This window comes from Ranitomeya imitator, chromosome 4 (assembly GCF_032444005.1).
Source record: "Ranitomeya imitator isolate aRanImi1 chromosome 4, aRanImi1.pri, whole genome shotgun sequence".
In the NCBI taxonomy this organism is placed as follows: domain Eukaryota; kingdom Metazoa; phylum Chordata; class Amphibia; order Anura; family Dendrobatidae; genus Ranitomeya; species Ranitomeya imitator.
This window is the reverse complement of record NC_091285.1, coordinates 494,690,621-494,716,057: the sequence shown is the minus strand read 5'-3', so window position 1 is coordinate 494,716,057 and position 25,437 is coordinate 494,690,621. Positions and strand designations below refer to the sequence as shown.

Genomic DNA, 25,437 nt, shown 5'->3' with positions numbered 1-25,437 from the left:
ATATATAATGCTCTGCACCATTCAGTATGGCCCCATAGATGCTCCATATAAAGCTGTGCCCCATATATAAGGCTCTGCACCGTTCAGTATGGCCCCATAGACGCTCCATATAAATCTGTGCAATATATAATGCTGCTGCAATAAAAAAAATAAAAAAATAATAATAATAAGGACATACTCACCTCTCTTGCTTGCAGCTCCTCAGCGTCCAGTCTCTGCGTCTCTCCGCACTGACTGTTCAGGCAGAGGGCGGCGCACACACTAGTACGTCATCGCGCCCTCTGACCTGAACAGTCACTGCAAGGACGCGAAGACAGAGCGGCGCCCGGCGGGTGGAACGTGGACAGGTAACAGATACTTACCTGCTCCCGGCGTCCCTGGCTCCTTCCCTTGGACAGCTGGTCTCCGGGTGCCGCAGCCTCTTCCTCTGTCAGTGGTCACCGTTACTGCTCATTAGAGAAATGAATATGCGGCTCCACCCCTATGGGAGTAGAGTCCATATTCATAACTTTAATGAGCGGCACCATGTGACCGCTGAACAGGGGAAGAGCTGCAGCACCGAAGACCGTGTGACGGGCAGGGGGAGCGCCGGGACTAGGCGAGTATGCGACTCGCTCTCTCCCCCTCACTCGCCGACCGTGACTCGAGTATAAGCCGAGAGGGGCACTTTCAGCCCAAATTTTTGGGCTGAAAATCTCGGCTTATACTCGAGTATATACGGTAAATATATTTCTAAAGGGGATATTGACATAAAATTCTCACCAGTTGTCGGTAACAACCCATCCAATCCACACAGGCAAACAACTCAAACCATAGATGTGGATAAATTAGGTTATGTGTAATAGTGAGAAATGTGACGTAGCAGGGGTCCAATGGATTATAATTGCAGCCAGGAGCCTACTGAAACCCTAGTGGCTGCCATCTTTGTCCTTTTATCTAGCCCATTATATATATAAAAAAAAAAAAAAGTCAGCATGCCAGGCAGAAAACAAGCCCTCGTATAGCTCCATTGACAGACAGATAAAAAATACAAGTCTTAGGCCATGTGCACACGTTCAGGTTTTTCGCGTTTTTTCACGGTAAAAACTCATTAAAAACGCATACATTATGCATCCTATCATTTAGAATGCATTCTGCATGTTTTGTGCACATGATTGCGGTAAAAAAAGCAGCATGTTCATTAATTTTGCGGATTTTCTGCGTTTTTCCCGCTATTCTATGCATTTGGGGAAAAACGCACCAAAAACGCGGTAAAAACGCATGCGGATTTCTGGCAGAAATGTCCGGTTTTTGTCAGGAAAATTTCTGCAAGAAATCCTGACGTGTGCACATACCCTTAGAAAAAAAAAAAACTTAAAAAAATAGCAAGGCTGCAAGTTTTTGCCATTTCATCTGAAAGCAACATAATATATAGGGCAAGTGAGCCCAATTGCAAGGATGTGTCACTTATTGGGCTGTGTTGTAGTTTCAATACAATCTGTTTTATCAGCAGGTCATCAGTAGAAGACCAAGTCTCATGTGCAAGCCAGTCAGTCTAATCTGACCCTGCCCCCGCCACTGATTGGCAGCTTGCTGACACCATGTACACAGGAAGCTGCCAATCAGGGGTGTGGGCGGAGTTATACACAACTCAGCATTCTCACCACTGCTACATCTGCAGCAGAGAAAAAGGCAATTATATCAAAGCTGCACCAAGCAGCCCAGCAAGTGATACAATCGCTGGAATCAAACTCACTTGCAATATAATATGCTGCTCTCAGATTACATAAAACAAACTGCTGACATATTGCCTTTGAATATGGTAAATAAAAAGTTATAGCTCTCAGAATAAAAGGAGGAGGAAAAAAAACAAAACAAAAAGAAAATTGCTCAGTCAGAAAAGGGTTAAGTGGTTTTAAGTGAGTGTCTCTACTGCATATTTTTTTTAAAAGGAACCTGTCACCCCCAAAATGGAAGCTGAGCTAAGCCCACCGGCATCAGGGGCTTATCTACAGCATTCTGTGGTGATCACATCCTCTGACAGGCCTCTCGATCTTAGGGTCAGGGGTTCAGGATCCAAGCAGATAGCTGGAGTGAGTCTGAGTTGCTGTGGAACACCGGACCTTGGTACAGTAGATCCTGTCTCTTCGGTAGAAGCATAGGTCTTTCTGTCGACATTCTGGATAGTAGGGAGAACTAGCTTCTTCTTGGCCAAAAGGGAACCACCAAGATTACTGTTGCTCCCTCGTCTCGTATCTTCCTGAGTGTTCTCGGGATCAGTGGAAGAGGTGGAAAAGCATACAGAAGACCTTCTCCCCAAGTTGAGATAGAGCGTCAACCCCCGCTGTTTCTTCTAGGGGATGGAGAGTGGAAAATGTTCTGGCCTTTGCATTTGACCTGGTGGCAAAGAGATCCACTTGAGGTGTTCCCCACTACTGGCACAGAACACGTCTGGATTTAACTCCCACTCTCTGGGATCTATTGGCGTTCTGCTCAAAGTCTGCCACCTGATTTTCGGCACCTTCCAGGTGGACCATGGAGATGGATCTGACGGATTTCTCTGCCCATGTGAAAATCTGGTCTGCCAGGTTCTGTAGAGATGGATGTCTCGGACCTCCTTGATGCCTTAAAAATGCCACTGCTGTCACATTGTTGGACAGTATCCTTACGTGTCTGTCTCTGACCTGTGACTATGCGATTTGGAAAGTAGGCTACTACTTCTGACATCAGTTTGGTAAATATCCTGGGAGCTGATGCTAGGCCGAAGGGGAGGCACCTGAACTGGAAATGATAAACTATTCCCTTATTCGTCAGGGCAAATCTCAGGAACTTCTGGTAGGAAGCGTGGATTGGGACATGGTAGTATGCACTCTTCAGATCTAAGGTGCACTTCACCATGTCAACCATGTCCTTGTCTGTCAGAGGTATTGTGGACTTTATAGACTCCATCCTGAATCTCCTGTATCTCATCCACTTGTTCAGGGGTTTGAGATTTATAATCGTCCGGGAGTCTCCCGATGTTTTTTTTTTTATTGAAAAGAGGTTTGAATAATGATCCTTGCCTCTCTCTGTGATGGTTACTGAGACAATTGCCTCTACCTTTAATAACTCCTGGATGTCTGGCCACATAGGGGAGGTTAAGAGGGGATAGGATCTGGTTACTATGAATATTCCTGGAGGAAAGCTGGTGAACTCTAGTTTGTAACCTTGACTGATTACCTGAAGAATCCATGAGTTTTTGGATATATTCTGCCAACCCCCTAGAAATTTTGGTAACCGACCTCCCACTCTGATGTCATTTATTTGGTTTCCCTGAACCAGGACCCGGGAAGATGGAGTCTCTAAACTTTCTACCTTTAGGGATAAGACCATCTCCCAGTCTTTCCCTTACCCCTGTAGGCTGTGTTCTAACTGAGTCGGGACCTACGAAAGGGTTGGTATTTTTTGTATTTTGTGGTTGGGAAAAACTCTAGAGGGCCGTTTGACCCCGTTTGAATGAGAGTCCCCCTGGGAGGTGGAATCCTCCTCCTTAAGTTCAAGGGTTTGAATAATATCTGAAATAAGGCTATCTACCATGTCCTGCGTGCCAGAGGTATGATCTGTATCTGAATCAGACGAGTGCGAAAGTACATCCGACCCGACGTCCGCCTCAGAGGAAGGGGAACGGGTGGAGAGGGGTATTCTAGATGGTGCCGCGGGTTCCGGAGAGCTGGATGAGGAGCTAGACAGAGTCCTCTTTCTGGCTCCTTTCTCCAATCTGACCCTGTGCGGGTCGTAGTCAGGTGCAAGCAAATCGCCTTGGGAGGCGTTCGTGGCACTGGTGGCAGAATATAGAAGCGGCAAGCGTTCCAGGACCTGTAAAAGGGACTGAGACACTTTTGTCAGGTCTGAGACTAACGGACATGGCAACAGCCCACTCCAGGAGGAGGGGGAGTGCACTCATCCCGAGCAATAGGAGCTTCCTGAGGGACAGACATGGTGGAAGGATTGCAGGACAGACAGAAAGGCGACGGCTGGCCTGAAGCCCACTTTCTCTTACAGCGGGCACAAGCGTAAAGGGTCACCGTGGGTTTGTAGCCAGAGGCCTGTGTGGGGGTTGGGCATAGGTAGAGCCTGAATGAGGACTGCAGCAGGATGCTATAAAGGTGATACTGCTGAAGAGGGCTGTAGCAGAACGCTATGCCGGCGATACTGCTGAGCCGAGGAAGGAGGCAGGGAATGCAGAGCCTACCAGATACCTAGCAACTGCAGAAGCAGTGCAGGTACTGTGTCCCCCTCCGAATCCTGAAGACGATGCAGGAGCCCGACAAGATGGACGCAGATCTCTCTGGCCATGCAACGCTTGAGCGAGAGGTGGGCGGGCAAATCTGTGTTCGTACACAAGAAAAAGAAACCGGCGCCCTGATAGGCCGACGTGCCTGAGGAGCCGTGTCGGAGTGGAGAGCCGAGGCAGTGCACAGCAGAGAGGGAGTGCCTGACGCTGGAGAACATGAAAGTGCGGCGCTGATAGGCCTAGACCGACAAGAGGGCGTGGCCTAACGAGGGAAGGAAAAGGCTGCAATATACCGGGAATCGCGCGATTAGGCGGGAAATTTGAAATCTAGAGACCAGTGAGCGCTGCCATGTGGGGGGGGAGGGGAGGGGGGGGGTTAGTCCACTTGCTACCTTGCCTGAATCCGGCTCCTTGGTGTCTGAGGGTCGCGACAGAATCCCTCGAAGAAGAAGAGGGTCCTGGGAGTAAGATCCTCCTTCCTGCACCATCTCCGGACGGTGCAGAGGACGGCGTCAACCCCTTACAAGAAGGGGGGAGATCGCCATAGATGACCACCGTCTTCCTCTCAGCCCTTTCCGAAGAGAGGGGTGAGGAGGGGAAAAGGTGAGGACTGGCCACCAAGAAGTCACCCTGAAACACCCGTAAGGGTGACAGGGGACGAAGTCCTGCCAGCGGGTCCGAGAGTGGGCAATGCGGGGAGTACCACACTGCTCTCTCGGTCGCTTAAATGTGGGAAAAACAGGGTGAATCTGCACCCTATTACCCGAAGAAGTGAATCTGAAAGAGAAAGGGAAATTATTAATAAAACACAAAAACCATGTAAAAGAAAATAATGCTGATCTAGTGGTTAGATCCAGGTCTGCCTCCTACAGACACTAAGCAAAAATGGAGTTGCATTGTGCCTGTCGGAGGGTATATACTGCCGGAGGAGGAGTTAACATTTCTTTATTTGCATAGTGTCAGCCTCCTAGCGACAGCAGCATATACCCATGGTTACCTGTGTCCCCCAATGAAGCGAGAAAGAAAACAACGCGTCCCGCAAAAAACAAGACCTCACATGACTGTGGGTCAAAATATGGATAAATTATAGATCTCAAAGTGTGGTGATGCAAAAACAATTTTTTGCAATAAAAAGCTTCTTTTAGGCTACGTTCACATTAGCGTTGTGTGGGGCAGCGTCGGCGACGCAACGCACAACGCATGCAAAAACACATGCACAACGCAGCTTTTTGTGACACATGCGTTCATTTTTGCATGACTTTTGGCGCAGAAAAAACTGCATCATGCAGCGTCCTCTGCGCCCTGACAGTTGCGTCAAAATGACGCATGCGTCACAAAACGCAAGACAACGCATGTCCATGCGCCTCCCATGTTAAATATAGGGGCGCATGACGCATGTGTCGCCGCGGCTGCGCCCGATGCTGCCCCGCACAACGCTAATGTGAACGTAGCCTTAGTGTGTGACAGCTGCAAATCATAAAAACCAGCTATAAGGCCTCTTACACACGTCCTGATATTTCTGGTACCGGAGATGTCAGTGTCCATGTGTATAATACTTGCAGCACACGTGTGGCATGCGTGTGCCACATCAGTACCACAAGGACAGGTGCCAGGGAGGAAGCGTTACAGTAAGCGCTGTTCCCCGGCGCTTGGTGCTAAACACAGCTCTCATCATTCTCCCCTGCTTTTCCAGCGATCAGTATAAGCAGGGGAGAATGATGAGAGCAGTGTTCACCACCCGGCGCCGGGGAACAGTACTTACTGTAACGCTTCTTCCCCGGCGCCAATGCATGTCACATGGATGAAATCCATGTGTGTTATGCGTATGCATGTGTGCTGGATGTTTTGTGGTCCATGCGGACATTAAAAAAAAATGGACATGTCAGTGGGTTTTGCCTATGGACATACAGTCCGGGGAAACAGACATACGGTCCGTGGAAACACACAGACATGTGAATAGACCCATTCACTTGAATAGGCAAATAGCGCTCCGATCCTCCCAAGTCTCTCCGCATGGCTGCCCAATGGTATAAAATTCTGTGACACACCCATGGTGTCAATATGATTACTGAACCCCTAGAGGAATTCATTGAGAAGTGTAATTCATAAAATGGGGTCACTTATGGGGGGGGGGTTCTGCTGTTTTGGCACCTCATGGGCTCTCCCAGTGGGTCATAAGACCTGCAAACCATAACAGTAAAATCTGGTGTTCCTTCCATTCTGAGCCCTGTCATGTGCCCAAATAGTGGTTTATCCCCACATATAGTGTATCCGTGTACTCAGGACAAATTGTACAACAACTTTTTTCTGTTACCCTTGGGAAAATAAAAAGTTGGGGGCGAAAATAATTTGAGGGAAATATAGGATTTTTTATTTTTACGGCTCTACGTTATAAACTTCTGAGAAGCACTTGGGGGTTCAAAGTTCTCACCACACATCTAGATAAGTTCCTTAGGGGGGTCTAGTTTCCAAAAGGGGGTCACTTGTGGGGGTTTCCACTGTTTAGGCACATCAGGGGCTCTCCAAATGCGACATGACGCCCGCAGACCATTCCATCAAAGTGTGCAATCCAGAACGTCACTTCTTCCCTTCCGAGCCCAGACGTGCGCCCATACAGTAGCTTTCTCCCACATATGGGGTGTCAGCGTACTCAGGACAAATTGAACAACAACTTTTTAGGTCCAATTTCTCCTGTTACCCTTGGGAAAATAAAATTTGGGGGGACTAAATGATCATACTTATGGAAAAAAAAAATATTTTTTTATTTTCACGCCCAGGCGTTATAAACTTTAGTGAAACACCTGGGGATTCAAAGTTCTCACCACACATCTAGATATGTTCCCTGGGAGGGGGGGGGCTAGCACATCAGGGGATCTCCAAACTCCTCAATTTCAATTCCAGCCACTTCTGCATTGATAAAGTCAAATTGCGTTCCTTCCCTTCCGAGCTCTGCCGTGAAAAGTGGTTTACCCCCACATATAGGGTATCAGTGTACTCAGGACAAATCGCACAATAATTTTTGAGGTTCAATTTCTCCTGTTACCCTTGGGAAAATAAAAATTTGGATCTAAAGTTTTTTTTTTTTTTTTTTCAGAAAAAATTAACACCACACACACACACACCATTCCAAAAATTCCTGTGAAGCACCAGAAGGGTTAATAAACTTTTTGAACGTGGTTTGGAGCACCTTGAGGGGTGCAGTTTTTAAAATAGTTTCACTTTTGGGTATTTTCTATCATATAGACCCCTCAAAGTAACTTCAAATGTTATGTGGTCCCTAAAAAAAAAAAATGGTGTTGTAAAAATGAGAAATCGCTGTTTAGCTTCTAACCCTTATAACTTCCTAAAAAAATAAATACATTTTGGTTCCAAAATTTTGCTGATGTAACGTTTCCCACATGACTACTTTACTTATTAAGTATTGTGTGTGACATATCTCTGATTTAAGGGCATGAAAATGCAAAGTTGGAAAATTGCAAAATTTTCACAAAATCTCTATTTTTTTCACAAATAAACGCAAGTTATATTGTAAAATTTTTACCACTATCAGGAAGTCAAATATTTCACGAGAAAAATGTCAGAATCACTGGGATCCATGGAAGCGTTCCAGAGTTATAACCTCATAAAGGGACAGTGGTCAGAATTGTAAAAATTGGCCTGGTCATTAACATGCAAACCACACTTGGGGGTAAAGGGGTTAATGAAGAAATATGTTGACTCAGGCATGAATTCATATATAAAATATTTATGCTCTAATACAGTAATTTATAGTATGCATACAGATGCTGGACACAAGGCATGAAGATATCAAACATCACTTAAGGCATTAAAGTCGAATATTAACCTTTCTTCTTTCCGGGCTCAATAATATACTAGCAATTGCTACCGTCTACATCAGCAGAGCCACTGAGATCAATGACTGGCTGCAGTGAGGTCAATGTGACATCACCGCTGCAGCCAAACATTGGAGACTGGGGCAGTGGCAGAGAAAATGACGGACCCGAGTGTGTAAAAACAAAAAAAAAAAAAAATAATGTGCTTTACTCAATGTTCTGTGCATACAGGGAAACATTTTCTGAAAAGTGACAATGTCTTTATTGTATGTGGACACACCAAAAAATCTGTTGCAAATACTGATGTGTTAGTTTTGCGTGCCGTTTTGACGTGTATTTTTCTAACTTATAAAAATGTGTGAAAAATGCTGCCTGCAATACAAACAATTGACGGCTGCAAGTTTAAATAAGCAACATGTATGAAATTTCAGAAATCTCATTCACTTTGCTGGTACTGTAAAATACTGCATTTGTTTGCAGAAAAACAGAAACTGCAATGTGTGCACATGCCCTTAATGAACATGTAAAACAGGAATTAAGCCAAGTTCACATGTTGCAGAAATTTCTGCGGCAATTCTGCAATTCCTGCCGCGGGTATATCGCATGCGGAATTGGCATGCGTTTTCCCGCTAAACACTAGCGTTTTGCAAGTGTAATTAGCTTGCAGAATGCTAGCGTTTTCCAAGAGATCTGTAGCATCGTTTGGAAAACTGATTGACAGGTTGGTCACGCTTATCAAACATGGTGTTTGATAAGCGTGTCCAACTTCTTACTATTGATGCTGCCAATGCAGCATCAATAGCAAAAAGATCTAATGTTACAAATGATTTAATAAAAAAAAAAAAAGAAGAAAAAAAAAAAAAAGGTAATTCTCACCTTCCGACGGCCCCCCATCTCCCCAGCGGTGCACACGGCGGCTCCCTTCCCAGGGATGCTTTGTGCGAAGGACCTGCGGTGACGTCACGGTCACGTGACCGCGACATCATCCCAGGTCCTACGCACAAAGCATCCCTGGGAACAGAAGCCGCCGCGTGCACCGCTGAGAGGCAGGAGGACCCCGGGGGCCATCAGAAGGTGAGTATATCCCTATTTTTTTTTTTTTTTTTTCTCTTTACAGTGATATGGTGCCCAGTCCGTGGAGGAGAGTCCCCTCTCCTCCACCCTGGGTACCATCCGCACATGATCCGCTTACTTCCCGCATGGTGGGCATAGCCCCATGCGGGAAGTAATCCGATCAATGCATTCCTATGTGTGCGGAATCCCCACGATTCCGCAAATTAATGAACATGCTGCGTTTTTTTCCGGAATGCGTTTCCGCTTGGAAAAAAAACGCAGCATGTGCACAAAAAATGCGGAATGCATTCTATTAATAGGATGCTTAAAGTGAGCGTTTTTTTTTGCGGTTTTCGCGGTTAGAGAAACTCTTCCTACTTCATGAGTTACCCCAGTTGTATTCACTTCTACTGCCAGGGAGAGCAACATTTTCTCTTCTGCAACTAAATCTACTAGTCATTTGTGTAATGTACTAATGTAATTAGCCCCAAAAGAAGACAATCTGAAAGAAGCACCTCTTAATTTTGGCTAAAAGAAGGCTGTTTTAAGAAGTGGACTTCATTCAATAACATCAATATGCTCTATTTTTTTTTTTTTTTAAAAAAGCATACGATAAACTTAGGCTAAAGGCCTCCATATACATTAGTCTATAGGCAGCCAAACTTGCCGACAATCTAGTGTGTATAAGGGCCTATAAATCTCCCAGACAGATGATGTCTGGGGGGAATGATAAGGTCCCAACAGTGTGAATTTGAATGGCCTACCCTTTTCATTAGTAGGAGATAAGCCGTCCTAAAGGTACTGTCACACTAGATGATATCGCTAGCGATCCGTGACGTTGCAGCGTCCTCGCTAGCGATATCGTCCAGTGTGACAGGCAGCAGCGATCAGGCCCCTGCTGGGAGATCGCTGGTCAGGGAAGAAAGTCCAGAACTTTATTTCGTCGCTGGACTCCCCGTAGACATCGCTGAATCGGCGTGTGTGACACCGATTCAGCGATGTCTTTGCTGGTAACCAGGGTAAACATCGGGTAACTAAGCGCAGGGCCGCGCTTAGTAACCCGATGTTTACCCTGGTTACCATCCTAAAAGTAAAAAAACAAACACTGGTTTACCCTGGTTACCGGGGACCTCGGGATCGCTGGTTGCTGGAGAGCTGTCTGTGTGACAGCTCTCCAGCGACCAAACAGCGACGCTGCAGCGATCCGGATCGTTGTCGGTATCGCTGCAGCGTCGCTATGTGTGACGGTACCTTTATAGTACAGCAGTGGCTTTCTCAGCTCTCCCCTTTAAAAACACATGAAGACTCGACTAAGCAAAATGTTCATATGTATGGGGTAGATTGGGAAAGCTAGTTGATGGCCAATCAGCTCTTGGCCATCAGCCATCTTATATGTATGGCCCACTTAAAGTCTTCAGGAGCGCACCTGTGCATGCAGCAATAGGGTCAGCATCAGAGCAGTGCTTGAAGCTCTACAGCAATGAGCTTGTGAGCGCTGCACTCCATCCCCATGGGGCATGACACCTCTGATGGACTGCAGTGGTTACCAGTAACATTGGCAACAAGTACTAAACTATGGAATTAAATATTCCTTCTTTTTAATAACAAATTGCAATGCTGATTGCTAAGTGCTTGTAAAAACAATGTTTGGCATTTATGGCTTCGACAATGCCGTTAGCAGTGCCCATACACCCGAGACAGACCTCGGATGCAGCCATTGGAGAATTTAAGCTTGCATCTGCTCTCCACTACTACATTAGGGGTCCAAGCAGCAGCCCACTTGTATGATGTCCATATGCACGGATTATTATTTTTTTAAATTTACAAGCGCCATCATAATAATTACCTGAGGTATTCTTCTTCTTTCAGCCTTTTGGCTGCCTGTGTGGATCTCTTTATCTGCAAGTCCAATCTTTGAAGGAAGTCTTTGGCAGATAGCTCCTCATCTTGTGTAACCACAGGCCGGCCTGATACAGGAGAGGTGGGTGGAGAGGTAGGATTTGCCGGAGAGGACACCTCTTCTTCACCCAGTGCACTACTGTCTTCCGGACAGTCATTTTCTGGCGAGTCCAACAAGTTAAGTCCGTTAAATAGAGAAGGCTTCTCTGAAATCACTGGGATATTTAGTGACTTCCTCAGGAAAATACAATCAGTAGAAAACAGTTTGTTAGCCCTTTTCACCTGTTCCATCTGAAAAGTAATGGAGAAAAAGGTGTGGAATTACCATTTATTGCAGAACCATATGTAACTTTAAAGTGTACCTATACCATCAGGTTTTCCTTTGTTTTTTAAATATGTTGTAAATGCTGGAAGTAGGGTATTTGCAGTGGAGGTCCGCTCAACAGACCGCTCAACCCCTGTACGACACAGCCTTGTACGGACTCAGAGGGTCTACCAGCCTGAACACTGCTCCGTGCGCCAACATCACTTCCGGCGGCATTACATGACTGCCATGGCAAGCTACTGTTTCTCCGTCATGCTATAGCTGGCCATTCAGGATAGATGGCTTTTCCAGGTTTACATTTGTCTCTTTCAATGGGAATTCTCTGTGTAAACAACAACAAGATGGTCATAAGGCCATGTGCATACATTAAGTATTGGGTGAGTTTTTTACCTCAGTGTTTGTGAGTCAGAGCTAGCAGTGAAATAATCAGAGGAAAATTATATTAGAAACACGTCACCACTTCTGTATTTATCACCCACTCCTGGTTTTAGCTTACAAACGCTGAGGTAAAATACTGACCAAATCCTGAACTTGTGCACATGGCTCTAGAGCTGCTGCTCAGTGTTTGTTGAGATCACTGCTGCCATCACATCACGACTACAGCACATACCTGCGGCAACCAATCACCGTGCTCAGCGGTCTGTGCCATCATCTACACTGGCATCACCACGGAGCCCAGAGAATAACTTGAGCAGATACTTCAGATGCAGTAGTAACGTCACTGCTGCCATGTCAACCAAGAAGTAATTAAACCAAGCTCCCTATGACGCCCACACATTGCTTCTACTGAAGAAAATACTGATAATAAAGTGCATCTACGCATGGACATGAAATGCCCTATTTTTAGCCCATATAATGTAACGTCTCACATCCATGTTACAATACAGTCGTCTGTATGAGCCCTTAGCCAAAATGAGGAAACAAGAAAAAAAAGCAATGGCTTTATCTCCGCTCAGGAAGGAAGTATTTTTTTATTCCAAGATCTATTGATTAAAATGTACAAAGTTACATAATATGGTAAAAAAACAAACAAAAAAAAACAAACAAACGAGCCCCTGCTGTGTGCTGTGTAATGGCCGAATCACACCATGTCCCTGCACGATCTGACCACACCACAGCTCCTGGGCAGGGGAGGAAGCAACAGAGTATACAGACAGGACAGCACGGGTCACAGCTGATGCTTTCTGTAACAATACTTTTCCCTGCCTGCTTAAAAATATTTGCATTTATTCAGAACTATTTCCTGACAGTTTTTATATATTATATGTTGTTTTGATGTTTATATGTATTGTTCATACTGTTTTAGGACCTTTCAGCCACAATTAACATATGTCATGTGATTTGTTTTTTGATTTTGATTGGTGGCATAGGGTTTATATACCGTTTGTGGCTAATAATGTTAGAGCTTTGACAAAGATCACTGTGTTGATCGAAACGCGTCGCTCTTTCATCTGTCTGATGTTTTTCTGTCCTGGAGTCCTTAATGGAATTTTAATGTTTTTTCGAATAAAGAAATTTGGAAATTTTATCCCAGGAGCTGGAGGTGAATTTTTTCTCAAGCTTTACTAAAAAGTCAAAGCTGAAGCAATTTTTCATCAAATCGACTGGTTGCCTGCAGTCACCACTAGGGGGAGCTTGCATACAATAGAGATTTTATGGCCACGTACTGTATACCTTGTACTCGATACCTTGTCCTGGATAATAATACCAGTGACACATGGATCTCTGCCTGGTTCTGTGGCCCAAAATGGGTCTGTCTCAACGTTACGGCTTTGTGACAGGAATTGGACGTTGGCACCATCTCTTTAGGCATGTCACAACAGGATAACCTTTCCCCACTTAACTGCATGCCCACTTCATATATCATGCTGTATTCTGTCAGCAGAGGAACCATCAGTCTGCAGAAATTGGTCCAGGGACACCTTTATGGACGATTTATTGGATGCTAGGAATGGGTAGAGGGGCTTTTTGTATGGTCTTTTTACTTTGTGGCACAAAAAAAAAAGCAAAAACCTGCAGCTAGAAATGGGTGGGAGTGTTCACATGGGCACTTGTGTTTCTTAGGGCCTTGGATTTACCAGCATTTATGCCTCTAAGCGCTTAATGTGACAAGATTTATAGCTTATTGTTGCTTTGAACTCCTTGTATGATGATGACAGGTAGGGGCATGTTGCTCTTTGTGCCTTGCACGGAAATGGAAAGTTATTTACGGCTGTCAACACGAAAGCCAACAAATACTCAAACATTCTACACCTGGGTGCACAATGATAAGAACAGCAAGACTGATGGAGAAAACACAATTAACGCCTCCTGGAAGATACCTGACAAGACTGAGGGAAAAGCAAGCACCATCTTCAGCACTAATGGCCATGAAGAGAATCCAAGAATACACAAGAAGTTCAAAACTAATACAGCACTGAAAGCGCCAGAAGCAGCTGCACCAACAAGCACTTCCATATAGAGTTTCATTTCAAGCAGCTTTACATTTTTAAAAGGGGCTTCTGCAACAACAAAAAGTGTAGTAAAGTACCGTATATGTTTCAATCTAGTTTTTGGGGATGCCTAAAAAAAACAAAAAACAAAAACAGGACACTGAAGAAACAGAGGCCATATGCAGTCCAAAGTGACTGTCTGATTAGGCTATGTGCACACGCTGCGGAATGGTGTGCGGATTTTTCTGCACTGATTTTGGTCAATCCGCACTGCGGATATACAGTGGCATTACCGAGGATTTACCACGGTTTTTGTGCGGATTCCACTTGCAGTTTTACACCTGCGGATTCCTATTATGGAACAGGTGTAAAACACTGTGGAATCCGCACAAAAAATTGACATGCTGCGGAAAATAAACTGCTGCGTTTCCGCGCGTTTTTTTCTGCAACATGTACACTACTGATTTTGTTTTCGATAGGTTTACATGGTACTGTACACCTCATGGAAAACTGCTGCAGATCCGCAGCATCGGATCCGAAGCGTGTGCACATAGCCTTATATTGATTGGTTCTGTCAGAGGGGTCCTTCTGAATCAATTTTTTTTTTTTAGATCCAGACAAAAAAAAAACAAAAAAAAAAACAACGTAAGTTCTGTGTAGAGCACAGGATAAATGTTAACTTAGCCTTAAAAATAATCAAAAAATATTAGGTATCCCAAAATGGTCAAATAAAACTTAAAATTCATCCCATAAACAAGTCCCCACTCAGGTCTATCCTCTTTACACAGAAGAATAGGAGTTTCCCCTTTTCTGGTAGCAGACAGGCTATGAAAAAGACACACAGCACCCCCCCTCAAAAAAAAGTCCATCAAAATACCGTACATTCACCCAAGGCCAGATGGTCAGTCCTCCATTTGGAGCCCCACAGCGTGCCTAGACCAAAGTTAATTTCTACACTCCACTGCAAGGATATCAGCTTACAAAGATTAGCTCATAATTTATGTTATAGCTCAACTAGGTGTTGCCAGACATCTGTCTTGGGGGGAGGGGGGAATACTTTATCGCTTGCATGAGGGTCACCAATCGTAAGCGGATAGCATCATACATGGGAGAATAGAACACGCCTGCTTCTCACTGATTTCTGCAGCACCTGTGTCGAGACACAGCAAAGCTATTCTGTATCATTATAAACACTTCTAGAACTAATCTCATGGCAGTTAGTGTGGGGAATAGCTGACAGCACTGTGATCTGGAAGGGTTTGCAATGGTACAGCAAAGCCGAGTTATGCATTCCTACACAGTAGCTGCAAAAATCAGAGAGAAGAGGATGGCGAGTTCCTTTCTAAACTGAAACACCCAGAAATGTAGCAGGTGGCTTTACATGGAAAGAGAAGATCAGCTTGATGCTCCTCCTGCCTTGACTACATCACAGGTCAATAGTAGACATGCCGTGCGAGAGCTATCAATCAGAATCCGGGAAACTGCTCAAATTGAGGAAACCTAATGGTGCACTGAGCCCTTAGCCATATAAAGGATGTTTTCTGCACCCTTTACGAAATGAAACATTTTTAAAGTAACTACACAATCAAAAATGTAGTGCAAGTATGATTTTTGCATGATCCGAGCCCCCCTAAACAACGGTTTGTGTTTTTTGGGGCGACAGGATCCCTTTAAGATTTCAAACATCCTAAAATACATTTGAAAACTCATGTGGATGTAAAATAGACATATGGCAAATTATATTTATTAACATTATTCTGTGGCACAGCCGTCTAAGGGTCTAAAAAGTCTACATTTTAAAACCTTTAAGATTCCAATTTTCATAAATAAAACAAAAAAAAAAAAATTATTGACATAAATTTATCACTAACCAGGTACAACGTGCTAATGAACTTTCGACATTCAAGGTGGATATCCCTGATAGCGCTTTTCCTCCCATTTGTACTTTTGGCCATCATTAATACGTGACATATTAAACAACAGATGTAAAACATCTCACCTGTTGGTCCTAATAAAACAGATTGGGTACACAACTAGGACTATTCTGTATTAAAAGGAATCTGTCAAGGTTTTTGCTACCTAATTACCGAAATGGAGAGCAGAATAATGTAGGGAAAGAGACCCTGGTCCCAACAGTTGACAGTTTTTAGATGCAGCAGAGCTCAAAAGTTAACCCTGTCCACTCCAGCCTCTACATTTATAGCGTCTATTGACAGTGAGCTGCTTATCACAGGGTTTATGATTAACGTATATTACTATGTAAAGAGTCTGCAAATCACCCAATGAATGAGTGTTTTGAAAATCAGCGCAACTCACATGTAATCATTGTTATTAGCCATGCTTCATCCCGTGTAAACAGGACTCGCATTGCCAAGAACCATGGCAGCTTATGTGCACTGAGCAACCTATAGATCGTTCAGTTCAGTGTGAAACGTTTACTTTGTTCTTACACAGGCAAACAATTGCGGTTTTGTGCCAATCGGTCAATGTGAACAGACCCGTAGGCTATGTGCCCACAGTCAGGATATAGCAGCGTTTTGGACACCGCATATTTTTGCTGAATTTAAAACACTGTTCTAATCACACACGTAAATCCGCATGTGTTCACTGAATCATGTGGATTTACCGCATCTAATGAATGACTGAGTGAGACTAGCTTCTCCGCTGCAGATAAAGGACACTCTGCCGCTCATAAACCCGCACCGCGGGGAGTCTACACAGCTCAGATAGAAGCACAGTGGGCAGGAGATTATAGAAATGTCATCCACTGGGCTTGTAACCTAGAAAGCAGGGTTGTGTTGTGTATCCAAAACGCTGCTATTCCGGATGGTGGGCATGTACCCTTAGGAAAACAAAATGGTAATCCAAACCAGGAAGATTCAAAAAGTTAATCTGTGTGACCAGACAGTACAAACAATGTCTAGTGGAAACAAATAACACATGACACCATCCGTAAAGACACAAGAAGAATAGCTTCACATAAACAACCACATCATAATATAACTTATATAGAAAATTGTGTATTGGTGATACACCACTCCCAGGATATCGGACTTTTTTTTAACTCTTCTTTTTGACCGTCTGTCCGTGTACATAGCAGAATAACACAGGTTTCCCAATTGCTGAACCCCCACAGGGCAGAAACAGCCTCCTTGATTCTCCCCTATGGATATGTGCACAGTCTTTTTGCGGAGTTTCTGGAGTAGAATCTCCAAGGTTTTGATTTGGCAAGTAGGATTTGGAGTTTTGAGTTTGACTTTCTGGAAAAAAAAGAAAAAAAAAAAAAAAAAAAAAAAAACCCCTCAGGGCCTGATTTCTGAAACCTTTCACACCAGAATTTTGGCATAAAAGCTTGGAAAAGTTGCAAAATGTTGGCGCAACTTGAACTTGTACCTGAATTTTGCAATTTTCACAGTGACCGGGGCGCGACAGGGTGCGATTTCACAGCTCATCTAATTCATGAGGAGCTGTGGTGGGCTGCATGTCAGAAGTCTCACTGCGGTCCCTGATTGGAGTGAGGGTATGTGCACACGTTGCGGATTTCCTGCGGATCCTCAGCGCTTTTTGTGGTGCAGAAACGCTGCAGATCCGCAAGTGATTTACAGTACAATGTAAATCAATGGTAACAACAAAAAAAACAAAAAAAAACAAAAAAAAACGCTGTGCTAATGGTGCGGAAAATTCCCTGCGGAAACGCTGCGGATTAAAAGAAGGAGCATGTTACTTTTTTCGCAGATCTGCAGCGTTTTTGTACCCATTCCATTATAGAAGTCTGCAGGGGTAAAAAAAGGCAGAAAATCCACAGTAAAACCGCACAAAAAAAAAAAAAAAAACACACCTCAAATCCGCACCTGCGTTTTCTGCCAAGAGATGCAGAATCCGCACCAGAAATTCCTAAGCCTAATCCGCAACGTGTGCACATAGCCTAAGATTTCTGGCGTAGCGCATGGAGGCACACGCCACTAGTCAGACTCTACAGATTAATTAACGTCCCTTCATGGATCAGGAGCGTCTGACCCCAGCACATCTCCTTATCAACAATGGTGTGAACGCCAGTCTAGATGAATCTAATCTGTGCCCACATCCTGCCACCCTCCCAGCAAAATGGCATCAGCGCAGAGATAAGTGGCAGAAAAACAAGGCACTTGTATCACCTGAGAAACACAAAGCACAGACAGAACAGAGCGAGAAGCCAGTTATCCGAGGAGGGAGGTGATGTCAGGGCCATCTCACCTTTCACACTCTAGAACATAAACCATACGTGAACCCCCCAGCCAGCGGTGAGAGGGGAGGGAAGTTTTGTTTGCTTTTTTTCATGTATTTGAATGTGTGAAAAAAAGCTGCAAAAACACTGAAAGAATCCATGGTAAAACTTAGTAAAAAAAAAAAAAAAAATAGAAGGACAGGAAAAAAAAAGTAGCAGAATTTGCATTGATTTTGCTGGTACTAACACTGCGTATTTTACACACTAAATAGCACTAACTATGTCCCGTGTGAAGAAACCCACCACATGCCGTATATTAGGAAGAAAATGCCAAATGCTGGAAACCGCTGTGTTGAATGTTGTAAAGTGGTGCAAATTGTGACAGAAATGTGGCTGGAGTAACGCTTCAGGTAGAAGGAGACGCAGTTTTAAAGGGAACCTGTCACCCCGTTTTTTGAGATTGAGCTATAAATACTGTTAAATAGGGCCTGCGCTGTGCGTTACTATAGTGTATGTAGTGTACCCTGATTCCCCATGTATGCTGAGAAATACATTACCAAAGTCGCCTTTTTCGCCTGTCAATCAGGCTGGTCTGGTCAGGTGGGCGTGTTCACAGCGCTCTTTTCTTCCCCAGCTTTCCGTTGGTGGCGTAGTGGTGTGCGCATGTCCAGAGTTCCGACTTCCCTGCGCCCACGTGAAGACACAGCGCGCGATCTGCGCTGTAATCCCTTGCATCGGTGGGGGCGGCCATCTTCCTGGGGCCGCGCGTGCGCAGATGGAGTGCTCTGCTGCACGGGGCTTCAGGAAAATGGCCGCGGGATGCCGCGCGTGCGCATTAGAGATCGCGGCGGCCATTTTCCCAAAGCCGAGATGCAAACTCGGCTTTGGGAAAATGGCCGCCGCGATCTCTAATGCGCACGCGCGGCATCCCGCGGCCATTTTCCTGAAGCCCCGTGCAGCAGAGCACTCCATCTGCGCACGCGCGGCCCCAGGAAGATGGCCGCCCCCACCGATGCAAGGGATTACAGCGCAGATCGCGCGCTGTGTCTTCACGTGGGCGCAGGGAAGTCGGAACTCTGGACATGCGCACACCACTACGCCACCAACGGAAAGCTGGGGAAGAAAAGAGCGCTGTGAACACGCCCACCTGACCAGACCAGCCTGATTGACAGGCGAAAACGGCGACTTTGGTAATGTATTTCTCAGCATACATGGGGAATCAGGGTACACTACATACACTATAGTAACGCACAGCGCAGGCCCTATTTAACAGTATTTATAGCTCAATCTCAAAAAACGGGGTGACAGGTTCCCTTTAAGATGCCACTAAGTCACCAAAAGGTCCAAGCCCCCTAACAAACCAGACTAAACCGGCTGTACTAAGAACATTCCCTGGTAAATAAGGCAGTGCCCAGAATAAACATACATGGCTGCAGTACCACGGACGCTCCGCCATGCTGCCCGCGGCTCATAAATCTGGTGACATGTTCCCTTTACAATCCATTTCATACTCCACAGAGAAGGAGAATGGTGCAGAGCTTCAGAGGTGGCGCATCCATGGTGGTGGAAGGGGAGAAAAGCTGAATAGAAGGCGTGCTTGGCTGAGCGTGCACGCGTACGGGGCGTATAGCAGCCACAAATATATTCGGGATACATTCTTGTGCCTGATTTCTCATGATGCCGTGCCATGTTACAAGAGGGCGAGTATTTACTGCATCCACATGGATTACTAGACAGATACCAGTCTGTAGACTCCAGCATGAGCCTGCAGCTGCTCCCGCAGATCTACACCCGGGACGGAGAGAGAGATTTGGGATTTATAATAGATGGGGACCAGAAATCACCCACTCAGGTGATAAGTGCATGAGTGGCCCACACAGAGGGCATCCACAGAATGCTTGGCGAGGGGCGCCTGGGAAACCTCCTTCACAAAAAAGTAATTACATAAAATGGTGTCGTTCTTTGTGTAGACAGAATAATGTGCACAAGGCCTTGGGCTGTGTTCACATCAGCACTGCGGTTTCTGGTCAGAGAGACATAAATGGGAAGTGCCAGATCACCACACGATGGACCCCACTTTCTTATAATGGGGGGGAAGAGCGCGGCATGAAGCATTAGGCTTCCTGTCAGCATAATGACAGCAAACAGGACAGACTCCATGAAAGGTCAGAGGGGTCAGTCCAGCATCGGCAGGATCCAACGTACCACAGATCCAGGGACTAGCGAGAGCCGTGGTGACTGCGGCCATGGAAAGACAAACATACGGGATGACAGCAGAAGGGGCACAAGGCACCGGCCACGACTCGGTCTGTTATGTGGACTTGTGTGTGACACCTCAGAGTGAGTGAGTGTGAGTATACAGTGGGGCAAAAAAGTATTTAGTCAGTCAGCAATAGTGCAAGTTCCACCACTTAAAAAGATGAGAGGCGTCTGTAATTTACATCATAGGTAGACCTCAACTATGGGAGACAAACTGAGAAAAAAAAATCCAGAAAATCACATTGTCTGTTTTTTTAACATTTTATTTGCATATTATGGTGGAAAATAAGTATTTGGTCAGAAACAAAATTTCATCTCAATACTTTGTAATATATCCTTTGTTGGCAATGACAGAGGTCAAACGTTTTCTGTAAGTCTTCACAAGGTTGCCACACACTGTTGTTGGTATGTTGGCCCATTCCTCCATGCAGATCTCCTCTAGAGCAGTGATGTTTTTGGCCTTTCGCTTGGCAACACGGACTTTCAACTCCCTCCAAAGGTTTTCTATAGGGTTGAGATCTGGAGACTGGCTAGGCCACTCCAGGACCTTGAAATGCTTCTTACGAAGCCACTCCTTCGTTGCCCTGGCGGTGTGTTTTGGATCATTGTCATGTTGAAAGACCCAGCCACGTTTCATCTTCAATGCTCTTGCTGATGGAAGGAGGTTTGCACTCAAAATCTCACGATACATGGCCCCATTCATTCTTTCATGTACCCGGATCAGTCGTCCTGGCCCCTTTGCAGAGAAACAGCCCCAAAGCATGATGTTTCCACCACCATGCTTTACAGTAGGTATGGTGTTTGATGGATGCAACTCAGTATTCTTTTTCCTCCAAACAGGACAAGTTGTGTTTCTACTAAACAGTTCCAGTTTGGTTTAATCAGACCATAGGACATTCTCCCAAAACTCCTCTGGATCATCCAAATGCTCTCTAGCAAACTTCAGACGGGCCCGGACATGTACTGGCTTATGCAGTGGGACACGTCTGGCACTGCAGGATCTGAGTCCATGGTGGCGTAGTGTGTTACTTATGGTAGGCCTTGTTACATTGGTCCCAGCTTTCTGCAGTTCATTCACTAGGTCCCCCCGCGTGGTTCTGGGATTTTTGCTCACCGTTCTTGTGATCATTCTGACCCCACGGGGTGGGATTTTGCGTGGAGCCCCAGATCGAGGGAGATTATCAGTGGTCTTGTATGTCTTCCATTTTCTAATTATTGCTCCCACTGTTGATTTCTTCACTCCAAGCTGGTTGGCTATTGCAGATTCAGTCTTCCCAGCCTGGTGCAGGGCTACAATTTTGTTTCTGGTGTCCTTTGACAGCTCTTTGGTCTTCACCATAGTGGAGTTTGGAGTCAGACTGTTTGAGGGTGTGCACAGGTGTCTTTTTATACTGATAAGTTTAAACAGGTGCCATTACTACAGGTAATGAGTGGAGGAAAGAGGAGACTCTTAGGCTGCCGTCACACTAGCAGTATTTGGTCAGTATTTTACCTCAGTATTTGTAAGCCAAAACCAGGAGTGGGTGATAAATGCAGAAGTGATGAATATGTTTATATTATACTTTTCCACTCCTGGTTTTGGCTTAGAAATACTGAGGTAAAATACTGACCAAATACTGCTAGTGTGACGGCAGCCTTAAAGAAGAAGTTGCAGGTCTGTGAGAGCCAGAAATCTTGATTGTTTGTTTCTGACCAAATACTTATTTTCCACCATAATATGCAAATAAAATGTTAAAAAAAACAGGCAATGTGATTTTCTGGATTTTTTTTTCTCAGTTTGTCTCCCATAGTTGAGGTCTACCTATGATGTAAATTACAGACGCCTCTCATCTTTTTAAGTGGTGGAACTTGCACTATTGCTGACTGACTAAATACTTTTTTGCCCCACTGTATATATCTACTATATAATTGTCTAAGGGTCGCTTCCGTCTGTCTGTCCTTCTGTCTGTCACGGTTATTCATTCACTGATTGGTCGCGGCAGCCATGACAGGCAGCTGGCGAGACCAATCAGCGACAGGCACAGTCCGGAAGAAAATGGCCGCTCCTTACTCCCCGCAGTCAGTGCCTGTTGCCCGCATACTCCCCTCCGGTCACCGCTAACACAGGGTTAATGCCACGGGTAACGCACTCCGTTACGCCACTATTAACCCTGTGTGTCCCCAACTTTTTACTATTGACACTGCCTATGCGGCATCAATAGTAAAAAAAATGTAATGTTAAAAATAATAATTTTAAAAAAAAACCTGCTATACTCACCCTCCGTAGTCGCTCGCGCCTGCGGCCATCTTTCATTGCAGATTCCGGTGGCAAAGATGGTATGGGAGAAGGACCTGCCATGACGTCATCACAGGCCCTGCGCGAGAAGGACTTGCCATGCTGTCATGGTCATGTGACCGCGACGTCATCACAGGTCCTGCGCTCATACCAACCCTGGGACCGGAAGCTGCCGTGGACTACAAGGGGCCTTCGGAAAGGTGAGTATATGTTTATTTTTTATTTTTTAACCTGTGACAAACGTGGCTGGGCAATATACTACGTGGCTGGGCAATATACTACGTGACTGGCCAATATACTAGAATACCCGATGCATTAGAATCGGGCCACCATCTAGTATATATATGGCTATATATATACAAACACTAGATGGTGGCCCGATTCTAACGCATCGGGTATTCTAGAATATGCATGTCCACGTAGTATACAGCACAGAGCCACGTAGTATACAGCACAGAGCCACGTAGTATACAGCACAGAGCCACGTAGTATACAGCACAGAGCCACGTAGTATACAGCACAGAGCCACGTAGTATACAGCACAGAGCCACGTAGTATACAGCACAGAGCCACATATGTCACAGGTTAAAAAATAAACATATTCTCACCTTCCGAGGGAGCCGTTTTAGTCATGTCGCCTGTGTGCGGTGCACTCGGCTGCTTCCGGTCCCAGGGTTGGTAGCGCAGGACCCGTGATGACGTTGCGGTCACATGACCGTGACGTCATGGCAGGTCCTTGTCGCATACCATCCTTGCCACCGCAACCTGATGCTTGCATGGAGCGGTTACCGGAGCGTCGCGAGGAGTGGTAAAGGCAGCAGCAGGTGAGTATATAATGATTTTTTATTTTCTTAAATTATTTTTAGCATTAGAGCCTTTTCCTATTGACGCTGCATAGGCAGCATCAATAGTAAAAACTTGGTCACACAGGGTTAATAGCGGCGGTAACGGAGTGCGTTACCCACGGCATAACGCAGTCCGTTACCGCTGGCATTAACCATGTGTGAGCAGTGACTGCGGGGAGTATGGAGCGGTTGCTGGGCACTGACTGCAGGAGAGTAGGGAGGGACTAATCGGACTGTGGCCGTCGCTGATTGGTTGCGGCAGTCATGACAGGCAGCTGGTGAGACCAATCAGCGAATTAATAACCGTGACAGAAGGACAGACAGACGGAAGTGACCCTTAGACAATTATATAGTGGATGGATGGATGTATATAGAAGCCACATAGTATAGAGCACAGGCCACGTAGTATATAGATGTGGCCTGTGCTATATACTATGTGGCTGCTATATGCATACATACATATTGTAGAGTACCCAATGCGTTAATACAGGCCACACAGTAAATAACGCAGTATATAGCAGCCACGCAATACATAACACTGGCCACGTAGTATATATAACACTGGCCACATAGTATCTAACACTGGCCAGGTAGTATATAGCAGCCACGCGGTATCTAACACAGCCCACGTAGTATATAGCAGTGTGGGCACCATATCCCTGTTAAAAAAAATAATTAAAATAAAAAAATACTTATATACTCACCCGCCGGGATCCATCGAAGCTGTGCCGATGCGCGCGCGCGGCTGCAGCCATCTTTCGTTACCAGGATGCATTGTGAAATTACCCAGATGACTTAGCGGTCTCGCGAGACCGCTAAGTCTTCTGGGTAATTTCGCAATGAATCTCTGGGAACGGAAGCTGGTGGCAGGCACGAGCGCATCGTCGGACGATGGAAGGTGAGAATAGCAGGGTTTTTTTATTATTATTTTTAACATTAGATGTTTTTATTATTAATGCTGCATAGGCATCATCAATAGTAAGAAAGTTGGTCACACAGGGTTAATAGCAGCGGTTACGGAGTGCGTTACCTGCAGCATAATGCGGTCCGTTACCGCCGGCATTAACCCTGTGTGAGCGCTGACCGGAGGGGAGTATGCGGGCACGTGTGTGTGTGTGTGTGTGTGTGTGTGTGTGTGTGTGTGTGTGTGTGTGTGTGTGTGTGTGTGTGTGTGTGTGTGTGTGTGTGTGTGTGTGTGTGTATACACACCCCCCCACCAGTGTGCGCTGGGCCTAGCACTGCAAGCCCCGTGCACCACGGTCTCCTGCCCGTACACAGCTCAGGTGGGGGGCTCCACACTGTCTCCCACCAGCCGGGCACACCGCCCTCAGCCTCCCAGGCCCGTCCCCCGCTTACCGTCACCCCGTACTTGAGAGCGATGCCCTGCAGGGTGTCCCCGGGGCGGACCGGGTGCGCTAGGTACCTCTCGGCCCAGGGCGCCGTCACGCTGGCCGTGCTCCCGTACGAGCGTGTTTTGGTCCGGGCCAGGCTCAGAGACAGCTCTGCTTCAGACTCGCACTCCGAGCTGGGAAACATGGTGTATCCGAGCCGGCTCCCCGCATCCCTGTGCGGCTGTAGCACCGGGGACAGTCCCGCCATCTTCTGCGGAGGAATCCACGCTCCGGTAACGGTAAGAGCACGACATGTACTGGAGCCTGCATCACCGGCAGGGGGCGCTCCTGTGATCCAGCACGGGGAGGCGCGGCCGTGTTATCCCCCGGTGTGGAGCACGTGTCCGTGAACGCTCCGCCCCTGGCGGCATCTCCAGGCAGCACGAGTGCACGGCGGACATGCTGCGACCTCAGGACACATTAGTAGCATTCGTCTTATTAACTCTATCAGTGCTGTTGGTATTACTCTTATTTTGTGTTATACTTACTGCTATTATTTATTGTACTGTTATTAGTATGCGTTATATTCTAAGGGTGTGTTTCCACGTGCAGTAAACGCTGCGTGTTTGACGCTGCATAGAGTCGCAGCGTCAGACACGCAGCGTCCAGATGTTACAGCATAGTGGAGGGGATTTAATGAAATCCCGTCTCCACTATGCGTGGTAACAC

At 45.8% G+C, this 25,437-nt stretch overlaps 1 protein-coding gene across 1 annotated transcript in view; it reads right to left on the bottom strand.

Annotated features, from left to right (window-relative positions):
* Positions 1–25,090, bottom strand: part of LYSMD2 (LysM domain containing 2) — a 59,193-nt gene extending 34,103 nt beyond the window's left edge. Inside the window, exons 1-2 of the mRNA XM_069765994.1 lie at positions 24,734–25,090; positions 10,985–11,328 (exon numbers count right to left, since the gene is read on the bottom strand). Of these exons, the coding sequence (XP_069622095.1) occupies positions 10,985–11,328; positions 24,734–24,976 (587 nt within the window). The 5' untranslated portion in view covers positions 24,977–25,090. The remainder of the gene's footprint in view (positions 1–10,984; positions 11,329–24,733) is intronic.
* Positions 25,091–25,437: the final 347 nt, after the last annotated feature.